This window comes from Macaca thibetana, chromosome 19 (assembly GCF_024542745.1).
Source record: "Macaca thibetana thibetana isolate TM-01 chromosome 19, ASM2454274v1, whole genome shotgun sequence".
In the NCBI taxonomy this organism is placed as follows: Eukaryota; Metazoa; Chordata; class Mammalia; order Primates; family Cercopithecidae; genus Macaca; species Macaca thibetana.
The window spans coordinates 32,833,377-32,857,220 of record NC_065596.1 but is presented as its reverse complement, the minus strand read 5'-3'; the positions used below and the strand labels follow the sequence as shown (position 1 = coordinate 32,857,220).

The following is a 23,844-nucleotide window of genomic DNA, read 5'->3' as shown; positions in this document are numbered from 1 at the left end:
CTTGAGGTCAGGAGTTTGAGACCAGCCTGGCCAACATGGTGAAACCCCATCTCTACTAAAAATACAAAGATTAGCCACAGTGATGGTGTGTGCCCATAATCCCAGCTAATTGGGAGGCTGAGGGAAGAGAATTGGTTGAACTCAGGAGACAGAGGTTGCAGTGAGCCAAGACCACATCACTGTACCCCAGCCAGGCCAAAAGTGAGATTGTGTCTCAAAAAAAAAAAAAAAAAAAAAAAAAAGTCAAAGAAATACGTGTCAAAATATTCACAGAACTGTTATGTTAAAACTAAAAATGCTGATGAAGGAAACCAAAGACACCAAATACAGACACATATACAATGTACATTTATTGGAAGATTCTACTGAAAGCAATATGAAATTATACCAAATTGACACATAGGATTAACACATTTCCTAATCAAGGCATTCTGCAGATACTAACAAAGTTATCCAATTATGTAGAAAGGCAATGAAACAAACAAAAAACCCCAAACCCCGAAATCTAAAATAGCTAAAACATCCGAATCAAAACAGAAAGACTGAAATCACTTCATGTGATTTTAAGTCTTCTAACATAGTAAAAGCACTTTTTTCCTTTTTCATATTTACAGGAAACCTAGTTTGTACTTCCCATTGTCTCGTGTTGCATACTAATGTCACAACATTTTCTTTCCAAACAACAGCCACATTTATGTGGCCTCTAAATTTTCACTCAAGTAACACACTGAAGAAACGTATTAAACAAGTAATCTGGGCTGCAATTTATAAAAAAGATTTTTAGTGGCCAGGTGCTGTGGCTCAAGCCTGTAATCCCAGCACTTTGGGAGGCTGAGACGGGTGGATCACGAGATCAGGAGATCGAGACCGTCCTGGCTAACACGGTGAAACCCCTTCTCTACTAAAAAATACAAAAAACTAGCCAGGCGAGGTGGTGGACGCCTGTAGTCCCAGCTACTCGGGAGGCTGAGGCAGGAGAATGGCATAAACCCGGGAGGCGGAGCTTGCAGTGAGCTGAGATCTGGCCGCTGCACTCCAGTCTGGGCGACAGAGCGAGACTCTGTCTCAAAAAAAAAAAAAAAAAAAAACTAGCTGGGCGAGGTGGTGGACGCCTGTAGTCCCAGCTACTTCGGAGGCTGAGGCAGGAGAATGGTGTGAACCCGCGAGGCAGAGCTTGCAATGAGCGGAGATCATGCCACTGCACTCCAGCCTGGGCGACAGAGCGAGACTCCCTCTCAAAAAAAAAAAAAAAAGATTTTTAGTGTAACTCATATAAAGAAGCACAAAATAAATTTTTTCGAGACAGTGTCTCCTTTTGTCATCCAGGCTGGAGTACAGTCGTACAATCAAGGAAGACTGCAGCCTCAACCTTCTGGGATCAAGCGATCCTCCTACTGCAGCACCCCTAAAAAGTTGAGACCACAAGTGTGCGTGACTCCACCCGGCTATTTTTAAAATTTTTTTGTAGACATGAGCTTTTGCTCTGTTGCCCAGGCTGGTCTTCAACTTCTGGGCTCAAGTGATTTTTCCCACCTTGGCCTCTCGAAGTGCTGAGGTTACAGGTGTGAGCCACCCCACTCAGCCCGAAAAAAATTGCTTCATACCATAATCTGACAACGACATTTCCACAGCTTTTGGCAAAATGCTCTTCTAGTAAAATCTTATCTATTGTATAATAAATATATATCAATAAATATTTGAACAAATACTGATTTTATAATAAACACTTTTGTACAATAATTTTCATGGAACTAGGGTAAAATATATCTCAGGCAACTTCATTGGACACTTTACTAAATAGTAATTCACAAGCATTTTCAACAATCACAGGTGCAGTGAAACCTACATGTCCAGCCAAGAGGAATGTAACCAGCTATCACCACGAAGAAAATTGGGGTCTTTCCCAACCAAGAAGTGCTCCCTCATTTGGCACCGGGTGGAAGTTAAAACCACAAGTATGTACCCAAATCCCAGCCTTACCCTTCAACAATCATAACACCCAAAGTAGTCACCTATCCCAGTTCTTTCATGACATTTTTGGACTAACTGGGGAAGTCTAACCTGCTTTCCTCAGAAAGCCTTATTATGTAATAAACATTCTCAGACCACTTCAGTACATAGCATCATCATTCCCAATATCCAAGTCAAACCTTAGGTGGACGTCAAACAAGTTCTAGTGGAGGCCAGGTGCATGGCTCACGCCTGTAATCCTAGCACTTTGGGAAGCTGAGGTGATTTGAGCCCAAGAGTTGCAGTCCAGCTGGGCAACATTGTGAAGCATCTTTAACAAAAAACAACCCAAAATTAGCTGGGTGTGTTGGTGTGCGCCTGCAGTCACAGCTATTCATAAGGCTAAGGTAGGAGGATCACTTGAGCTGGGGAGGTTGAGGCTGCAGTGAACCCTAATTGTGCCACTGCACTCCAGCCTGTGCAAGAGACCTTGTCTCAAATTTTTTAAAAAATTTTTTTCAAGGTTCTAGTGGAGTGGGCAAAAGTTCAAACTACCACAAAGGTTGTGAGGGTGAATATATGAAGTTCCAAGTTAAAATACCAAACAAAGCAAAACACAATTCCCTTCTGTGTGTCCACCCTTACGAGGAAATTTATGAACATTAATAATTTCAAATTATGTCACTGAGCACAAGAAAAAGAGATTGTGTTATACTATTTTTAACCTTATCCCCACATTTTTATCTCATAATATGTCATATTTGTATTTTTGCTTCATAAAAATGAAAGTGTGTGCCATGGGTCTGATTTGGCACACAGGAAAAAGGCACATAGAAATATGATACAGCGAACATTCGCCAATGGCGATGAACACATTTGAGGGTATAGGATGCTGGAATTGCACTGCTATGGGATTTTCACTGTACCCACAGAAGCATTCTAGGGCAGAGTACAGACACAATCATTCAAGTACTAAATATGATTGCTCATATTCACATTTACCTAAGGATATGTACCCAAAGGACATGTTGTTTCATTTCACAACCAGAAAACTTGCTCTGGATGCTCCAATCTTAAAATCCCAATGGTGCACTACTGTGTGCAAGTATTCATCTTCCTGAGGTGGGATGAAATTATGATGGTAGAAAAGACATGATTCGGCCGGGCGCGGTGGCTCAAGCCTGTAATCCCAGCACTTTGGGAGGCCGAGACGGGCGGATCACGAGGTCAGGAGATCGAGACCATCCTGGCTAACACGGTGAAACCCCGTCTCTACTAAAAATACAAAAAACTAGCCGGGCGAGGTGGCGGGCGCCTGTAGTTCCAGCTACTCAGGAGGCTGAGGCAGGAGAATGGCGCAAACCCGGGAGGCGGAGCTTGCAGTGAGCTGAGATCCGGCCACTGCACTCCAGCCTGGGCTACAGAGCAAGACTCCGTCTCAAAAAAAAAAAAAAAAAAAAAAAAAAAGACATGATTCACTCACTTAGGAAAAATGAAACTTTATTAGTACAAACATGAGAGCTACATACATTCTAAATCAAACAGTTGCAATTTATAATGCCAAGAACTAAATGTGAATCCTACTCAAGAATATGCTGATCTGGCTGGGCTCGGTGGCTCATGCCTGTAATCCCAGCACTTTCAGGCTGAGGCGGATGGATCACCTGAGGTCAGGAGTTTGAGACCAGCGTGGCCAACATGGTGAAACCCCATCTCTACTAAAAATACGCACCTGTAATCCCAGCTACTTGGGAGGCTGAGACAGAAGAATTGCTTGAAACAGGGAGGCAGAGGTTGTAGTGAGCCGAGATTGTGCCACCACACTCCAGCCTGGGTGACAAGGGTGAGACTCTGTGTCATATAAAAAAAAGAATATGCTGATCTGGTCATTTTGATTAAACGCTCAACTGTGATATCTGTTCTTTCTTCCATTTCAAAAATGAAGCTGGGCGCAATGGCTCATGCCTGTAATCCCAGCACTTTGGGAGGCTGAGGTGAACGTATCACTTGAGGTCAGGAGTTGGAGACCTGCTTGGCCAACATGGTAAACCCTGTCTCTACAAAAAATACAAAAATGAACTGGGTGTGGTGGCACACACCTGTAGTCTCAGCTCCTTAGGAGACTAAGGCAGAAGGATTGCTTGAACCCAGGAGGCGGAGGGTGCAGTGACCCAAGAACACACCACTACACTCCAGCCTTGGCAACAGAGTGAGACACTATCTCGGGGAAAAAAAAAACAAAACTATTTCTCATCAGTCTTTGCTAAACAGCAGCTACTGCTATTCAATGGAGAAAGCGTCTACCTTTTTCCTTGCATTATTTCTACTATATAATCAGACACTAGCAACCTATTACTCTCTTCCCATTAATAACCTATGCCTTAAGATCACGGCATACTCTATTTCATGGTCAGTTGGTGGCAACTGAAGCACTGTGCACTTAGGTCGGGAGAAAGTGTGTTGACTGCAACAGTATGATGATGGTCATCAGAGTTTTATGTTACTCTGCCCACTTCTCCATGCTCTCTAAATCAGACAATATTTAATCTGAAAAGGCAATGTCCTTCTTCATCAGGAAACTGGATAGAAATAATCCTCAGCTAATGAATTCAGTCCTGTCATCCTACTGATTCTTTCCCAGGAACCACAGTGAATGGCCTGTATGGAAGGCACGTGAAGAGATTTTAAAGTCATAAAGTAGCCTTTTCTATGGACCCCAAATAATTGAATTTTTTGTAGCCTGAATAAAACTGGTCATTTACATACCGTTGCACCTTTGATATACATCATGTCATGAGAATCAACATATGTTGACTTAGCATTATTCTGCAGAATGCAATATCATAGATTAATATCAGAGAACTAGAGATTGAGTTCCTTCTTGTGTAAATCCTATCTGTGCTCTATAGTAACGGTCCTTGAATAATGACCCGAGTACACACAATCCATCTGTGTGGTTTCACCCTCCACAGTGATGTGGTGATGTCTAGTGATTTGGCAGGCCTTGATAAAGCCTGTGTCACACACATTTAATTTATGATTTCCAGTTAGTATGGACTCTCTGATGTTGATTAATGCTAGAATTCATGATGATGGTTTGCCATACACAGTTTGTAGGGACTCTCATGAATGAATTCTCTGATGCTGTGCAAGGTCGGAATTGTGACTAAAGACCTTAATGCACAGGGTGCATTTGTAAGGCTTCTCTCCAATATGAATTCTATGGTGATTGGTGAGGGAAGACTTGTGAGTGAAGATCTTGCCACATTCTTTACACTCATGAGATTTCTTCTCAGTATGGATTGCAAGATGGGCAGTAAGGCCTGAACACCCTCGAAATGCTTTGCCACATTTATTACATCTGTAAGGCCTCTCTCCAGTATGAATTATTTGATGTCTTGTAAGGTATGACGCTTGATTAAAGACCTTGCCACATTCATTACATTTGTAAGGCTTCTCTCCTGTATGAATTTTCTGATGGCATACGAGGTTTGAACTCCGACTGAAGACCTTGCCACATTTGTTACATTTGTAAGGCTTCTCTCCAGTATGAATTCTATGATGACTGGTTAGAGAAGACTTGTACCTGAAGACTTTGCCACATTCTTTACATTCGTAAGGTTTCTCTCCACTATGGATTAGAAAATGGGCAGTAAGGTCTGAAAACTCTCTAAACGCTGTGCCACATTTATTACATTTGTAAGGTTTCTCATCAGTATGAATTTTTCGATGTCGTATAAGGTCTGATTTCTGACTAAAGATCTTGCCACACTGATTGCATCCGTAAGGTCTCTCTCTAGTATGAATTCTCTGATGAGAGGTCAGTAAACACTTGCGCCCAAACACCTTGTCACATTCTTTACATTTGTAAGGTTTCCTTCCAGTGTGAATTAGCTGATGGGTTATGAGGCTGGAACGCACTGAAAATGCTTTGCCACATTCTTTACATTTGTAAGGTTTCTCACCAGTATGAACTGTTTGATGTTCTGCTAGATATGAATGGCGACTAAAGACCTTGCCACATTTATTACAACTGTAAGGTTTCTCTCCAGTATGAACTTTTTCATGTCGTACAAGGTGTGCAATTTGATTGAAGACCTTGTCACATTCATGACATTTGTAAGGCTTCTCTCCTGTATGAATTCTTTGATGTTGTGCAAGTTTTGAACTGCTTCGAAAGACCTTGTCACATTCATGACATTTGTAAGGTTTCTCTCCAGTATGAATTCTTTGATGTTGTGAAAGGTTTGAATTGCTACTAAAGAGCTTGCCACATTCATAACATTTGTAAGGCTTCTCTCCAGTATGCATTCTTCGATGTATCACAAGCTTTGAACTGCAACTAAAGACCTTGCCACATTCATTGCACTGGTAAGGATTATCTGCATTACGGATTACTTGATGGTTAGAAAGGCTTGCAGATGCTCTAAAGACTTGGCCAAGCTCATTACATTTATAAGCTTTTTCCCTAATGTGTGCTTTCTGTTTTTGTGGAAGTAATGGAGCATCATCAAAATTATTTCTATGTTTATTTAAAAGGTGGGATTTGACACTGGAAGAAATTTTTTCAAGCAGTGAAACTGAGGAGTTGTCATTGATGAGTTTTTCAATATGCTTAGACCCAGAAATTTTCCTTTCAGCTTGAAATAGCTGCAGATCATTCAGATGTAACTGAGAAGTGAATCCAAGTTGACTTTTACAAGGCTTGTTTCCTGCATTACTTCCCAATTTAGAGCTCCTCTCTAAAACAGAAAGAAAAGAATGGAACTTCAACCCATGATAATGGCATCTTTAGTGTCTGACAGAGGGTCCAGATTCTGCCTCACCTAACTCAGACATTGGTAGGAGTTTCAGCATATTGTGTATATCATGCTGGCAGTGCAGAAAAGAGAAGGAACTGAGGTGATGCATTGGAGCAGTGGGGAATCTGCAGGAGTCAAGAGAATTATGGGTAAATCTGAAAGAGATTATGAGCAGAGAAATACAACAGAAACTGAAAACTTCTGGGAAGAAGCAGGGATGAGCCTCTTAGGGAAAATCAGAAAGCCGAGAGCAGCTGCATAGACATTAATAATGGTACTTCCACAAACCAGAAAAATCACATCCCCAGAAAAGGACTGAGTGTTCCCACATGTAGGAAGCTAAAGGCCCAAGAGATGTGACCAACTCAGCATTCCACTGGAGAATATATGATCAAACAGCAAACTGTTTATCATGAATGCAGGATGTGGGCAAACTCAGGACTGTACCTGCCACCAGAAGATTTGCTGAAGGCAATCACTCCCTGGGGCCATGCTCATTGAAATTATCTACTGGGACATCTAGAGCCTATTGTTTGAAGAATGCAGTATTGCAAGCCTGCTGCAAATTAAGCCACTGACCAATAATCACCACCCCCCTTTCCCTATCTCCTTTACCTAATAAAATGCAAAGGGCTCTAAAGCTCAGGGTCCTTGTTTAATAGAAGCCAGGAGCCCCCAACCCCTTCTTCCAAATATACTCCTTTGTCTTTTATTCTCACATTTGCCCCCTTTGTTCAGACCCCCAAGGTCTGTGCAGGTGGCAACTGGTGACCCAGAACAGGGACTCCAAGGATGTCTACAAGTGGCCTCCGAACACAGGACTTTGAGGACACAAAGAAGGTCCTGCTGGAGCAGAGGAACTGAAATTGACAAGGTGAACACGGAACCCTGGATGAGTATGCTGGCAGCAGATAAAAGGTCAGTGCCCTAAAGAGGTACTAAGAGCGATACAAGGTCACTGCTCTAAAGTAGTGGGAACGGTAAGTTTTCTGAATCAGGGTAACATGGGGCAGAATTTCTCTGCTGAAGAAAAACAGTATGTGCAGTTGTTTAATCTATTGAGACAGTCTGGAGCTCAGGTTAATTCACAGACATTAAGCCTCTGTAGGAGATTATTATGCATAACCCATGGTTTCCACAGGCAGGCGCTCTTGATGTGGAAAACTAGCACAGAGCAGAAAGATTAAAAAAGGCTCATCATAAAGGTCTTAAAGTTTATTCTTCTGTCTTCTCCACGTGGAGTCTAGTTTGTACTGTTCTGCCATTATCTCATTATTCTGCTGGGCAGCAGGTTGAGTCTAAAAATCTAAATCTAGCCAGGCGCCGTGGCTCAAGCCTGTAATCCCAGCACTTTGGGAGGCCGAGATGGGCGGATCACAAGGTCAGGAGATCGAGACCATCCTGGCTAACATGGTGAAACCCCGTCTCTACTAAAAAAATACAAAAAACTAGCCGGGCGAGGTCGCGGGCGTCTGTAGTCCCAGCAACTCGGGAGGCTGAGGCAGGAGAATGGCGTGAACCCGGGAGGTGGAGCTTGCAGTGAGCTGAGATCCGGCCACTGCACTCCAGCTTGGGTGACAGAGTGAGACTCCGTCTCAAAAAAATAAAAATAAAAATAAAATAAAAATAAAAATCTGAATCTGTTGTCCCACCCACAGATCCAATTGAAAATAAAAAACAGGAGAGGGAAGATAAAAATTGTTTTTTACCGCCCCCTCCAGTTGCAGGAACAACTGTACCACTTCCTTCGGGAGCAGAAATAGAGACCCCAGTACAAAGAATTTTACACTCTGCTGCCACAGCTGGAGAGCCCTTAGGACCTTGCACTTTTCCTGTTTCCATAAGGCCTGATCCAATCTGCACCAGTTTGTTCATGAAAATACCCTGCTAGAGTTTAGTTGTTGAAGGAATTAAAAACGACTGTAGTTAATAATGGAATACTGAACTCACTCACTTTAGGATTGCTAGAATCCGTATTCGGTGCTATGTGCCTTCTACTTTTTGATGTAAAACATTTTGGCTCAAACTTGTCTGCTAGTGCATATCTGACATGGAATTTAAACTAGCAAGAACTGTGCAGACCAAGCTAGACAGAATCTTGCCGCTTGTCAAGGAGACATTACAGAGGATATGCTATTGGGTAATGACCCTTATTCAGACCTGGAACATTAAATGGCACTCCCAGATCCTGCTTATCAGCAGTGTTCACAGGCTGCTAAATGCATATGGGTCACAATTCCAGAAGTGGGAGTCCCAGTACAATTCTTTTTGCATATCATGCAAGGGTTGTAGGAGCCCTATGCGCAATTTATTGCAAGATTACAAAAGGCAGTGAAGCGTCAAATTCCTCACACTGCTGCTGCCGAAATGTAAACCTTAACTTTAGCTTTTGAGAAGGCAAACATGGATTGCAAATGTGCACTGACACCTGTAAAGTGTACAAAAAACGTGGGAAACTTTCTCAGAGCTTGTCAGGATGTAGGAACTGAGCTTCATCACTCTTCAATGTTAGCTGAAGCATGGCTAATTTAGTACTTGACAAATCTAAAAGCAGCAAAGGATCAAACCCTAAAGTGGAAAAATGTTATACCTGCAGAAAAACCAGACATTGAAAAAAGGAATGCCGCCAGATTTCAGGACAGAAAGGACCTTACAATGCAGTGCCCCCATCCAGTGGAAAAAACGGCAGGGCTCTGTCCTCACTGTAACAAACGAAATCACTGGGCTAATCAGTGCCACTCAAGATTTCATCAGAATGGCACCCCGCCCCCCTAGGTTGGGAAACAAGAAGGGGGCCTGGACCCAGGCACCTCAAACAATGAGGTCATTCTCAGTTCAGACCACAACCCCATTTCAGGGGTGGGTCCCAGGAGAAACATTGATTCTCACCCCAGAAACACCAGGAAGTACAGGATTAGATCTCCCAGTCAGAGAAATAACAGTAGTTGGTGGAGACAAACCCACCAAAATTCCCACTGGCATTTGAGGACATTTACCAACAGGATACATGGGACTAATTTTAGGCAAAAGCCGCCTTAACTTGCAAGGCATCACTGTAGTCCCAGGACTGATTGACTCCGATTATGAAGGAGAAATTCAAGTAGTTTTAATGTTATAAGATCTTTGGGTTTTTGAACCGGGAGAATATACTGCTCAGCTATTGCTTAGTCCCTGCAAATTACACCTGTCTTCACAAAACGAGAAATGAGGAAATAAAGGCTTTGGGAGCACAATTACATGGGAAATCTATCCCAACCCACAGCCTCTAACAGACCCACCTGCGTAGTACAAATTAAAGGAAAGAAATTGTATGGGTGAATGGACACAGGAGCTGATGTGTCAGTAATATCCAGTAAAGACTGGCACCCAGCATGGTCTCTGAGACTAACCTCCACATCCCTAGTGGGAGTAGGAGCAGCTAAAAGTGTTCAACAGAGTGCTGAGATTTTACCTTGTCTTGGTCCGGATGGACAAGCACGTACTTTCCAGCCTTATGTTGCAAATACAGCCATCAATTGACAGGGTCAAGACTTACAGCATGGGATATGAGACTTACGAATGAAAACTTTGGTAACCCAGGATTTAAAATGTTGAAGGACATGGGATATCAGAGTAGAAAAGGCTTAGGGAAATTCCTACAAGGAAACCCTAATCTGTTATCAGTAACTGGAAAAACAGAAAAGGGCTAAGACGTCAGGATTTCTGACAGGGGTCATTGATATTTCTCCTCCGCCCACTGCCTTACCATTAGAATGGCTTAGTGACAAATCTGTGTAGGTGGATCGATGGCCCCTAACACAGGAGAAGCTAGATTGACTTCAACTGTTGGTAAAAGAACAATTGAACACAGGACATATACAGCAGTCAGTCCCTGGAATTCACCAGTATTTGTTATTCCAAAGAAGTCTGGAAGATGGTGATTGGGGCATGATTTGAGAGCTATTAATGCACAAATTAAACCAATGGGTGCATTCCAGCAGGGTTTTACCTTCCCCGGCAGCCACAGACTGGCCTCCTGTAGTAATAGGTTTCAAGGATTGTTTCTTTACCATTACACGAGAAGGATAAGCCTCAATTTGCCTTCTCTGTGCCTTCTGTTAATCATAGAGAACCTGTTTCTTGCTATCAATGGAAAGTTTTACTTCAAGGCTTGCTTAACAGTCCTACATTATGTCAGCATTTTGTGGGAAGAGCATTAGAGGAGCCTCAAAATATGTTTGCCACTGCGTATATCATTCATTTTATGGATGATATTCTTTTGGCCGCTCCTACAGATCAAATTTTACATCAATTATTCAGAGATGTAATGCAAGCTCTTGTTAAATGGAATCCCAAAATTGTTCCAGAGAAAGTGCAAATAACTTCCCCATACCATTATGAAGGAAATATTGTTACAGAGAGGAGTGTACGGCCTCAGAAAACAGTTCTTGGTAAAGACACATTATAGACTTTAAATGATTTTCAACAATTACTAGGAGATATTAATTGGCTACACCCAATGCTAGGTATTGCCACCAATCAACTTACACATCTTTACCAAACCCTGCAAGGAGATTCTTCCTTCAATTCCCCATGGCAATGAAGAGGCTGAAGAAGAATTATGGCTTGTAGAGCAAATGCTTCAGCAGAGAAATGCCTCCTGGCTACAGCTACAGAAACCTTTGCTTTTATTCTCCCTACCCCCTATTTCCTATAGAACTTTTAGGTAGGCCAATGCTTAGATAAATCTGTAACAGTAATACATAAACACAAAGGGGAAGACATAGGGAGCCGATGGCCCGAGAGACGTGACCAACTCAGCATTCCATTGGAGGCTTTATGACCAAACAGCAAACTATTTATCATGAATGCAGGATGTGGGCAAACTCATGACTGCGCCTGCCACCATAAGATTTGCTGAAAGCAATCATTCCCTGGTGCTGTGCTCATTACCTACTGGGACATCTTGAGCCTATTGTTTAAAGAATGCAGTCTTGTAAGCCTGCTGTAAATCAAGCCACTGACAACCACCACCCCCTTCTCCCTCTATCCTTTACCCAATAAATTGTGAAGGGCTCTAAAGCTCAGGGCCCTTGTTTACTAGAAGCAAGGAGCCCCTTGACCTTTTCTTCCAAATATACTCTATTGTCTTTGTCTTTTATTCCCACATTTGCTCCCTTTGTTCAGTCCCCCAAGGTCCATGCAGGTGGCACCCACATCCTTTACAACAGGTTGATTTGTAAAGGTCTCACCCTGTACAATTCTTAGACAAAGGAACTGGAACAGTCAGTGCAGTGGCTCATGCCTGTAATCCCAGCACTTTGGGAAACCAAGGCAGGCTGGACAACTTGAGGTCAGTAGTTAGAGACCCGGCTGGGCATGGTGGCTGATGTCTATAATCCCAGCACTTTTGGAGGCAGAGATGAGTGGATCACCTGAGGTCAGGAGTTCGAGACCAGCCTGACCAATAAGGTGAAACCCCGTCTCTACTAAAAATACAAAAATTAGCCAGGCGTGGTGGTGTGCGCCCAGAGTCTCAGCTACTCAGGAGGCTGAGACAAGACAATTACTTGAATCTGGGAGGTGGAGGTTGAAGTGAGCCAAGATCACACCACTGCACTCCAGTCTGGGCAACAAAGACTCTGTGTCAAACAAGAAGAAAAAAAAAAAAAAAAAAAAAAAAGAACTGGAAGAAGTGGTTGTTTTAGCAAACCTAAAACAAAAATTACAAGGCCTACATAAGGACATGGAAATATGGCTAAAATTATAATTAAAAAAAATTTGTTTCCACAAACCCGACCTAGAAAAAGGCAGCTTTCTGATTACTTGACAAACTGAAAGCAACTTTTTTTTTTTTTTTTTGAGACGGAGTCTCACTCTGTCGCCCAGGCTGGAGTGCAATGGTGCAAGTTCTGCCGCCTCCCAGGTTCAAGCCATTCTCCTGCCTCAGCCTCCCTAGAAGCTGGGACTACAGGCGCCCGCCACCACACCCAGCTAATTTTTTTTTTTTGTATTTTTAGTAGAGACGGGGTTTCACCGTGTTCGCCAGGATGGTCTTGATCTCCTGACCTCATGATCTGCCCGCCTCGGCCTTCCAAAGTGCTGGGATTACAGGCTTGAGCCACCGCGCCCAGACGAAAGCAACTGTCTTAAGATGCTTAACGAGCTAAAACATAAATGAGATAGACAACTAAATGAAATCAGGAAAACAATGCATGAAAAAGAGACTATCATGGCAGGTGCCTGTAATCCCAGCTGCCTGTGAGGCTGATGCAGGAGAATCGCTTAAACCCAGGATGGGGAGGTTGCAGTGAGCCAATATCATGCCATTGCACTCCAGCCTGGGCAACAAGAGTGAAACGCCATCTCAAAAAAAGAAAGAGAAACTTGACCATTCTAACTAAAATTAACCCAAATACATTCACACAGAGACATACTATAAAGTAATTATCAAAAGTCAAAAAAAGACAAAGACAAAATATTGACAGTAGCAACAAAAAAGAGACTTGTCAGACAATAGGAAACTGTCAGATTATATGTATTTTCCAGCAGACATCTTCAGGCTAGAAGGCAGTGAGGTGACATACCGACAGTGCTTAAAGAAAAACAGGCAAAAACAGCAATGAAGAATATTACACTTAGCAAATCTCACCTGCAAAAATAAAGGCGAATTTTAGACTTTCCTAAAGAAAGCCTGAGGAAGTTAATTAGTATTCTAGACCTGTCCAAGAAGAAATGCTGAAACGAGGATTCAAGATGAAATGAAAGCACTCTGGATAGGATCTTTAACCCAAACGAAAATATAAAGGTCATCATAGGCAGGGCGCGGTGGCTCATGCCTGTAATCCCAGCAATTTGGGAGGCCGAGGTGGGTGGATCACCTGAGGTCAGGAGCTCGAGACGAGCCTGGCCAACATGGTGAACCCCGTTTCTCCTAAAAATACAAAAACTAGCTGGGCATGGTGTCTGTAATCCCAGCTACTCGGGCGGCTGTGGCAGGAGAATCACTTGAACCCAGGAGGCAGAGGTTGCAGTGAGCCAAGATCCTCCCATTGCATGCCAGCCTGGGCAACAGAGAGAAACTCCATCCCCTAAAAATAAAAATAAAAAGCTCATCATAAAAGGTCAACAAATGATCAAATACAGAAACATGTATTGTTGCACATTTCATTTGTAGCTTGACTTTTAATTCTTTCCTACAATTTAAAAGACACAATCAGGCCAGGTACAGTGGCTCATGCCTGTAATTCCAGCACTTTGGGAGGCCAAGGCAGGTGGATCACTTGAGGTCAGGAATTGGAGAGCAGCCTGGCAAACATGGAAAAAACCTGTCTCTACTAAAAATACAAAAATTAGCTGGGGATGGGGATGGGTGCCTGTAATCCCAGCTACTCAGGAGGCTGAGGCAGGAGAATCACTTGGACCAGGGAGGCAGAGGCTGTAATGAGCCGAGATCAGCCTAGGAGATAGAAGGAGACTCCATCTCAAAAAAAAAAAAAAAAAAAACCACTCTCATTTAAACAGCATTAAAAACATATGTTAATGGGAACATAAAATATATAGGATTAATTTCTGCCAGTAATAACAGAAAGCGAGAACACAGTTGTTAAGCAGAGCTTTGGGTACCTAATCAAAGATAAGCTGTTAACATTTAAAATAGAATGTTTTGGGCTGGGTGAAGTGGCTCACACCTGTAATCCCAAGCACTTTGGGAGGCTAAGGGAGGATAATCACATAAGGCCAGGAGTTCGAGACCAGCCTGCCCAACATGGAAAAATCCCATCTCTATTCAAAGTACAAAAATTAGCCAGGCGTGGTGGTGCACGGCTGTAATCCTAGCTACTCCGGAGGTGGAGGCATGTAATGTTGAAATTAACAAAAGAAAAAAAATGTATTTTTTTTTTTTTGAGACAGGGTCTCACTCCATCACCCAAGCCAGGGTGCAATGGCGTAATCTTGGCTCACTGCAACCTCTGCCTCCTGGATTCCAGCGATTCTCCTGCCTGAGCCTCCTGAGTAGCTGGGATTACAGGCACCTGCCACCACACCCAGTTGATTTTTGTTATTTTAGCAGAGGCAGCGTTTCACCATTATTGGCCAGACTGGTCTTGAACTCCTAGCCTTAAGTGATCTGCCTGCCTCGGCCTCCCAAAGTGCTGGGATTACAGGCATGAGACACCGTGCCCAGACAAAAGAAGAAAAATTTAAAGATCCACAAATATGTGTCAATTAAACAACACACTTTGCTGGTTACAGTGGCTCACACCTATAATCCCAACACTTTCGGAAGCTGAGGCAGGCAGACTGCTTGAGCCCAGGAGTTCAAGACCAGCCTGGGTAACATGGTGAAACCCCATCTCCACAGAAAATACAAAAAATTAGCCAGGCATGGTGCCGTACACCTGTAGTCCCCGCTATTCAGGAGGCTGAGGTGGGAGAATCACTTAAGCCCAGGAAGTCCAGGATGCAGCAAGCCGTAATCGCGCCACTACACTCTGGCCTGGGCGACCCAAGAGAGATCCTATCTCCAAGAAGAAATAGGAAAATAAAGAAAAATATCTGTTCAGAACTCACAAGATTTCAACTTTTGTTTTCCCACAGAATTCTCCCATTTGCAGGGAGTTTCCCAAATACTATGTAATAGGGTGGCTTTGCAGGGCACAGTGGCTCCTGGCTGTAATCCCAACACTTTGGAAGAGCAAGCCAGAGGGATCCCTTAAGTCCAGGAATTCAAGGCTGCAGTGAGCTATGATTGCCACTGCTCTAGCCTGGATGAGAGAGTGAGAGCCTGTCTCAAAAAATAAAAAATATGGGGCCTCCACTCTGCCCACCCGAGCTCTCACCTGTGTTCACACCTTTGATGCATTCCCTGCCATCTGGATTGTTTGCTATTTTCTCTTCACTCTGCAGAATCCAGGGATCTTTCTTTTGCTCTAACGTGGAGATAACACTCAGGTCAGGCAGACAGATTCCTATTTATAAAAGAAAGAATAAATGTGTGCTGTGGCATCTCCCAAGTCCAAGCTCTATATTTAGGGAGGAGAGAGGATATTACTAATAAGTCAAAAATAGTATTTAGGCCGGGCGCGGTGGCTCAAGCCTGTAATCCCAGCACTTTGGGAGGCCGAGACAGGCAGATCACAAGGTCAGGAGATCGAGACCATCCTGGCTAACACGGTGAAACCCCGTCTCTACTAAAAAAATACAAAAAAAACTAGCCGGGCAAGGTGGCGGGCGCCTGTAGTCCCAGCTATTCAGGAGGCTGAGGCAGGAGAATGGCATAAACCCGGGAGGCTGAGCTTGCAGTGAGCCGACATCTGGCCACTGCACTCCAGCCTGGGCGATAGAGCGAGACTCCGTCACACACACACACAAAAAAAGTATTTCACAAATTCATCTACTGACTGCCTCTTTCTGAGTGCTTAGGGAATATTGTAACATGCAGACATAGATCCCCCTTCCAAGAACTACAGAATCAAAAGCACAGGGCTAGAAAACAGGAAATTGGATATTTTTAAAGTTTGTCATAAGGTTTCATGCATACTTCAGCCCTGGTGCCACCAATGATGAATCGTGAAGGCAGGAGAACACCTGAAAAAAGGGGACATTTCAAGTCCGGAAAGTGTAATAGAGCTTTTCAATTGAGTCAACGAGGGTTCAATCTCAGTCAAGCAATGCAGGAGCTTCCAAGAGGCACACACGACACCAAGGCAGAGATCCACCAGGGCAGATCCCAGCTTCTGAAGCGACATTATCCTCACCCAGGGAGACCAGGTTCCTATAGTTCTCCAACATCACGTCCCTGTACAGAGTCCTCTGAGCAGGCTCCAGGCATTTCCACTCCTCCTGAGAGAATTCTATAGCCACGTCCATGAATTTCAGGGGTCCCTAAAAGAAAATCCACATTTCAGCAACAGGGTATGCAGGCAGTACTCACCGCCACACAGAACGGGAAGACAGTTGTTCAGGATTGATTCCACTGATGTGAGCACTGTGAAAAATCCGTATTAAGGTACGCTTGAGCCAGTTCTGTGTAATTGTTGTTTTATTACACTTCTCCATAAGAAATTAAGGCATTCTTTAAATCAGTGTAGATGTCTCATTTTTGAACAATACAAACAAAAATTTAATCCAGGGTGATCTCTATAGGAGTGTTAGGTGCTTTTAGACACCAAGTGATATCCAGTATCTACCTGAGATGCAATTCAAGTGGTATCTTCAGAGATCACGATGTCTACAGTGGTTCTGTATTTTTTCTGAGACAGGGTGTCACTCTGTCACCCACTGGAGTGCAGTGGCACAATCTTGACTCACTGCAACCTCTGCCTCCCAAATGCAAGTGATCCTCCAACCTCAGCCTCTGGAGTAGCCAGGACTACAGGTTCATGACACCATGCCTGGCTTATTTTTGTATTTTTTAATAAATATGGTGTCTCACCATGTTGCCCAGGCTGGTCTTGAGCTCCTAAGCTCAAGCCATCCTCCCACCTTGGCCTCCCAAAGTCCTGAGACAGGGATGAGCCACCGCACCCAACCTACAACCTACTGTAGTTTTGGGCTTGTTTGTTTGTTTGAGACGGTGTTTTGCTCTTTTTGCCCAGGCTGGAGTGCAATGGCGTGATATCGGCTCACTGCAACCTCCACCTCCCAGGTTCAAGTGATTCTCCTGCCTCAGCCTCCCATGTAGCTGGGATTACAGGTACCTGCCACCACGACCGGCTAATTTTTTGTATTTTTAGTAGAGATGGGGTTTCACCATGTTGGCCAGGATGGTCTCGATCTCTTGACCTCCTGATCTGCCCGCCTTGGCCTCCCAAATTGCTGGGATTACAGATGTCAGCCACCATGCCCGGCCCCAACCTACTGTAGTTTTTAAGAATGGACAAAATCTTGGCCAGGTACAGTGGCTCATGCCTGTAATCCCAGCACTTTGGGAGGCCAAGGCAGGTGGATCACCTGAGGTCAGGAGTTCAAGACCAGCCTGGCCAACATGGTAAAACCCTGTCTCTACTAAAAATAGAAAAAACTTAGCCAGGTGTGGTGGTGAGAGCCTGTAATCCTAGCTACTCAGGAGGCTGAGACAGGAGAATCTCTTGAACCTGGGAGACGGAGTCTGCAGTGAGCTGAGATCATGCCACTGCACTCCAGCCTAGGCAACAGACAAGAGTAACACTCTGACTCAAAAAAACAAATAAATAAAATAAAAAATGGTCAAAATCTGAAAGCTGTGATAACAATAGCAATGGCTGAATGGAACATTTTCCATGTGATAGGCACTATTCTAAATGCTTTACATGAACTGGAGGATCACAAGGCAGGCGGATCACAAGGTCAAGAGATTGAGAGCATCCTGGCCAACATGGTGAAACTCAGTCTCTGCTAAAAATACAAAAATTAGCTGGGTGTGGTAGCACACACCTGTAATCCCAGCTACTTGGGAGGCTGAGGCAGGAGAATTGCATGAACCTGGGAGGCGGAGGTTGCAGTGAGCCATGATCTCGCCACTGCACTCCAGAATGGGTGATAGAGCAAGACTCCATCTAAAAAAAACAACAAAAAAAAGAAAGAATGGTCTGTTCCTATCTTACTGAAGAGACAACTCTTTCACATATATTCTAGAAAACTCCCCCCAGGAGTCAGGACTAAAAATGGCAGTGTAAGCACCGGATCCCAGGTGTCTGGACATTAGAATCAAACCTAAAGAATCAAACAGTTAAGTAACAGATAGCATCAAAAGAAAATTGACATTTACCTAATTCAGTAAACTTAAAATAAGTTCAAGGATTAAAAACACCAAACTGGGCCGGGCGCGGTGGCTCAAGCCTGTAATCCCAGCACTTTGGGAGGCCGAGACGGGCGGATCACGAGGTCAGGAGATCGAGACCATCCTGGCTAACACGGTGAAACCCCATCTCTACTAAAAAATACAAAAAAAAAAAAAACTAGCCGGGCGAGGTGGCAGGCGCCTGTAGTCCCGGCTACTCGGGAGGCTGAGGCAGGAGAATGGCGGGAACCCGGGAGGCGGAGCTTGCAGTGAGCTGAGATCCGGCCACAGCACTCCAGCCTGGGTGACAGTGCGAGACTCCGTCTCAAAAAAAAAAAAAAAAAAAAAAAAAAAGAAAAACGAAAGAAAGGAACTTGAAACTATGACACGCAGCTTCTCTAATTCTAGTCCACAGAACACTGACAGTGCATCCAGATGTGATCCCTTAACAATCCCGCTGCCCAGCAGCACTGACACCATGGGACCCATACCCCATAGCCATCCATGTCTGGGTGTGAGCCCTTCCCAGGACCATGCCCAGTGCAGGCTCTTTCCAAGTTCGTGTCACTGGGTCACAGTGAACTGAAATCTCAAGCGGAAATGAAGGACTGGAAGAAGCCATGGGTAAGTGCCAGCAAACGTGTCAGGCAGGATGCTTCAGAGTCAAAGATTAGCAACTCCAAGGCCTGGCATTTTAGGAAGAAACAGAGACAGAACAATCCACTGAGAATATTACCTTACCTGAGTAAGGGCCATTCCTGACTCCTTCTCTTTCATTTTCCGAGTTGCTTCCTTGCATAATATGTCTCTTTGGAAGTGAATCCTGAATGCCAAAATACGCTGTTTAGGGCTTAGAATCAACATACATCCTTCCTGTGTCATAGCTACACAAAAAGGGAAGACCTCCCCCTGAGGTAATCCTCAAACTGTGACTTTCTACATAGGCCTGATTTAGCCTAACTCAGCAAACAGATGTTAACCATTTTGGAATTCACCCACCATGTAGTTAAGGTACCTCATCTGTTGAGTGGATTCCCTCTGAGATTTCTCCACTTTATTCTCCCTTTCTTAAAATTTGTGAACCTAAAAAAAAAAAAATAAAAAATAAAAATAAATTCTTCATGTGGCAATAAACTGTGTGATTCCTACAATCATACTTCGATCAAGCACTTATTTTAAAAATACAAAATGCTCTCGAAAAAGGAAAGGGGGCTGTCTAGTTGCAGTAGAGGGAGCGGGAAGAACAGAGGCAGGAGATGAGGTCAGAGAGGTCCTGGGGAAGCAGATCAGGCAGGGTTGAGCTCTTCAAATATTTTCTCCCACACATCAAAAGAAATTTTGAAACAATCGATTTCCTCAATCATTTTAAGTAAACATGTCATTTATTCTTTACCTTAGAAATTAAAACATAAGGCCGGGCGCGGTGGCTCAAGCCTGTAATCCCAGCACTTTGGGAGGCCGAGGCGGGTGGATCACGAGGTCAGGAGATTGAGACTATCCTGGCTAACATGGTGAAACCCCGTCTCTACTAAAAATACAAAAAACTAGCCGGGCGTGGTGGCAGGCGCCTGTAGTCTCAGCTACTTGGGAGGCTGAGGCGGGAGAATGGCGTGAACCCGGGAGGCGGAGCTTGCAGTGAGCCGAGATCACGCCACTGCACTCCAGCCTGGGAGACACAGCGAGACTCCGTCTCAAAAAAAAAAAAAAAAAAAAAAGAAATTAAAACATAAATAGTATCTCATATATTTTAAGCACATTTTGACAGGTTTAGTTAACCCCCAGAAAGTACAAGGCATCCGTCATCTGAGCTACGCAGCACTGTAGGGAGAACACGTTTGAGGGAGTTCAGGAGGTCTCTTTTGGACACGTAGAGCTGGAGATCCCTGTGGATGTCCCAGCAGAGATGTTGAGAACACCACTGGATACAGGATTTTGGAATTCAGGGGACCGGGGTGGGTGGTGAGGGAAAATGGAGACATGGTGGTGGTGTTTAAAGCCATAGATGAGATCAAAAGGAAAAGCAGAGGGTGTGGGCAGACAGAACAGGTTTAACGACTAAACTGGGTGACATTTCCATATTCAGAGAAGACACTTCAGAAGACACCAGCAGAGGTAACTGGTAAGATACTACAGTGATGAGAAAAATTTTAAACAGATTTTTAAAAATATGAGCAGTATCTTCAAAGCTGAGAAAAAATAGAGTGATCAGCTGTGAAACATGCTGCTGACAGAAAAAGACAGATGAGGACGGAAAATTCAAAGTCGGATTTAAGCAGGGTACAGGGGCTCGTGCCTCTAATCCCAGCACGCTGGGACTTGTTTGCAGGATGGCTAGAAGTCAGAAGTTCAAGACCAGCCTGGGCAATGTAGTAAGACTCTGTGTCTAAAAAAAATTTTTCTAATCAGCCAGGTAGAGGGACAGGCCCATAGTCCTTCTACTCCAGAGGCTGAGATGGGAGGATTGCTGGAGCCCAGGGGTTTGAGGTTATGGTGAACTATGACTGTGCCACTGCATGCCAGCTTGGGTGACACAGCAAGACTTTGTCTCTAAAAATTAAATGAAAAAATAACTAGATTTAGAAACAGAGAAGTCACTGGTGACTCAGATAAAAAAAAGGAGCAGAGGAGTGGTTGATGTCAAAACCTGATTGGATGCGGTCAAGCACGAAGTGGAGGAAAGAGTGAGAGACAGCGTAAACAAGATTTTGGTATATTGTGCTCTTACATGGAGCACAGAAGAGGCAGACTTACTGCAAGTAAAAATGTAGCTAATACTTTGTTTTTTTCTTTTGAGGATGAAATAGTGGGAAAAATAAAGGTATGTGCGTGTGTTTTAATGGGCAACAGCTCCATCTGGGTACAATGACCAAAATAATTCCCTTGAAATAAAAATTGATGACACTGTGGAGGAGGGGTGCCATGGCATCAGGAGAGTGTGAATGGGGCTGGCCTCTGGCACACAGTCTCAGCGTCAGCAGCAGCCAGGAGCAGGGACAGACAATTCCCAGTCACTACTGAGTAAGAACACAGTCCTAGAGACAGGTGGGTGGGCCTATTGGAAAATTCTTGCCCTTACTGTTTGAGACAGGAAAAAAACCACAGTTTTTACTACTCTCACACCCAAGAGAATACCTCACCTCTCGTGATCAAAATGTGTGTGTGACTGTTCCTACACTAACCAGTTAAACTGAGTAAAATTACAGAACACCCAGGTGCTGTCTGATGAAGAATTGCTTGTTGGTGACAAGTAATTCCCATATGATTTTGGTGAGCAGAGATGAGGCATTCTGGGTGCCGTGCTCTGTATTGTATTCACTGTGAGCACAAAAACCACTTTAGTTTTTCCTATCTTATACACTCGCTCACGCCCTAGTCCATCCAAAGAAAAGAGAAGAGAGTGAACCACACCTGAATGAGCCAAGTCACCGCCCCCTAGCAGAATACAGATTACAAGCGGAAGCTAACCTCTGATGCCAGGAATTATAAAACGGCACATGCCTTAGAAATAGTGTTCCAATTCTCATCTTCATCTGTGGTTATTATTTTTTTTTTTTTGAGATGGAGTCTTGCTCTGTCACCTAACCTGGAGTGCAGTGACGCAATCTCAGCTCACTGCAACCTCTGCCTCCCAGGATTAAGCAATTCTCCTGCCTCAGCCTCCTGAGTAGCTGGGATTACAGGCCCAGGCCACCAGGTCCAGCTAATTTTTGTATTTTTACTAGAGACAGGGTTTCACCATGTTGGCCAGACTGGTCTCACTCAACTCCTGACCTCAAGTGATCTGCCCACCTCAGCCTCCCAAAGTACTGGTATTACACGTGTTAGCCACAGCCCCTAGCCTCATGTATTTTAAACAGATTTTATATTATAGAGAAATTAATACGTCACAATTCAATCATAATTTCCAATCAACTCACCACTCATCTGTAACCAGTGTCCCCCTTTCCTCACTACTGTTTCCCTCCCTCATTCTGTACATATCTCTCATTCTCATCTTTTTTCCCTAGCTGTTTTTTTCCTCTTTATTTTTCCCTAGGATTGTGTTCATCTTGAGTCCCTCCTCTTCTCTTTGTCCCATTCTTCTTTCTATTCTTTCTCTCCTGCCTGTTCTGATCCATTTTTACAACTTGTTTCACCTCTTGATTCCTCTTTCTGCCCAATCTTTCACTGTCCCTAATCTCCATATATTTCTGCCTCTTTCCTCCCACATTTTGGCTCCCCTTGGGCTCTCCCTGTTAAATTCAATCTTCGATGTTACACAACCCTGTCCCCACTCTCTGGCACCCTCAGATCCCAGGCCTCCCCCTGCTGTGGTTCTCCCTCTGCTCTCCTTGTGACCAGCTGCCCGCTCTGGCTGTCCCAGCGCCACGCTGCTCTATCTGACCTGGCTCCAAATCCCTCCTCCTCTCCCCCACTCTCTGTCTGAGAAGCCTTCCCTATCTTGTTGAACTTCATCTTTCTACAGACCCAGGTTTGTCTATCTTTTTAGTTACTTTTCTCCCCCTGCTTTTTTCTCGGCACCTTCTTTCACTGTGCCGCCGCGAACCCCTCACTCACCTTCTACTTTGCCGTCTGTCAATGGTTCTCTCATTCTTCATTTCTCTTTCAAAATTTCTCTATTTCCTCTGACTCGTTCCCATCTCTTTTTCTCCACACATTCACAGGGAGGGGATTGGAATAAGATGCCCATCTCCGGAAAAGCTCATTTTCGGTGGGCTGGAAGCTGGCTCGAGAGAACACTGGATGTCAGGAGACTGAAGTCACTCCCCACATTCGGGGTCAGGAGAACCAGTGGCTGGGAAAGGGAGGCCTGGGGAACAGAGGGTCCAGATTAAGGAGGAAAAAGGCAGGAGTGGGTCAGAAGAGGGGTGGAGTCTGCAGAAACCAGGTCCGGGCAGAGGACGCGGCCTCTTGTGCCCCGTTGGGGCGCTGAGCTCCAGCGGGCAAGAAGGGTGAGGCTGGGGGAACGGACAGTGAGGATTTTACATGGTGCGGGGCGTGTGTAGGGGTTACTAAAGGACTTGAAGCAGGAAAAGCCCACGATAGGAGGTGTCTACGTGGGCATATGACAAAAAGACCGGGCACAGGACCAGCCTCCAAGCGATTTTAACACGCACAAAGCGACTCCCAGACTCTCAAAGGACATCTGAATTTACTTGGGATGGGGGAAGCAGTGCCGCGATTTCAAGGTCTGCACGCCCCTAAGATTCCGGGTATAGAAGCGCAGAAGAACGGGGTAGCCTAGATTTAATAGGGACAAAAGGAAACTCACGCGCTCCTACTAAACAGTTCCTCCACGCGATGGGCTTCCGGGTCTACCGGAAACTGCGCTCTAGGCGTTCACCCCCA

General features: G+C 44.3%; 1 protein-coding gene across 4 annotated transcripts; it reads right to left on the bottom strand.

Annotated features, from left to right (window-relative positions):
• Window positions 1-325: 325 nt before the first annotated feature.
• ZNF528 (zinc finger protein 528) lies at window positions 326-23,829 on the bottom strand. 4 transcript variants are annotated; one of them, XM_050771310.1, is made up of 7 exons: window positions 23,768-23,829; window positions 23,053-23,305; window positions 19,495-19,578; window positions 19,237-19,318; window positions 16,493-16,619; window positions 15,575-15,703; window positions 326-6,692 (listed from the first exon to the last, which is right to left on the bottom strand). In XM_050771310.1, exons 4-7 carry the CDS (start codon window positions 19,270-19,272, stop codon window positions 5,074-5,076), a joined length of 1,911 nt encoding a protein of 636 aa, XP_050627267.1. In that variant the 5' UTR covers window positions 19,273-19,318; window positions 19,495-19,578; window positions 23,053-23,305; window positions 23,768-23,829; the 3' UTR covers window positions 326-5,073. The 4 variants fall into 4 exon arrangements, with proteins under 4 accessions (XP_050627267.1, XP_050627264.1, XP_050627265.1 ...); XM_050771307.1 differs by having other exon boundaries at window positions 19,511-19,578; XM_050771308.1 differs by having other exon boundaries at window positions 19,511-19,578; window positions 23,053-23,218.
• Window positions 23,830-23,844: the final 15 nt, after the last annotated feature.

What these genes read in the sequence shown, in the direction of transcription:
- ZNF528 (XM_050771307.1), bottom strand. An exon ending in TAGGAACCTGGTCTCCCTGG is followed by an intron (nt 15,704 to 16,492) that starts GTGAGGATAATG and finishes TTTTATAAATAG; the next exon opens with GAATCTGTCTGCCTGACCTG. An exon ending in CATCAAAGGTGTGAACACAG is followed by an intron (nt 6,693 to 15,574) that starts GTGAGAGCTCGG and finishes TTTCTGTTTTAG; the next exon opens with AGAGGAGCTCTAAATTGGGA.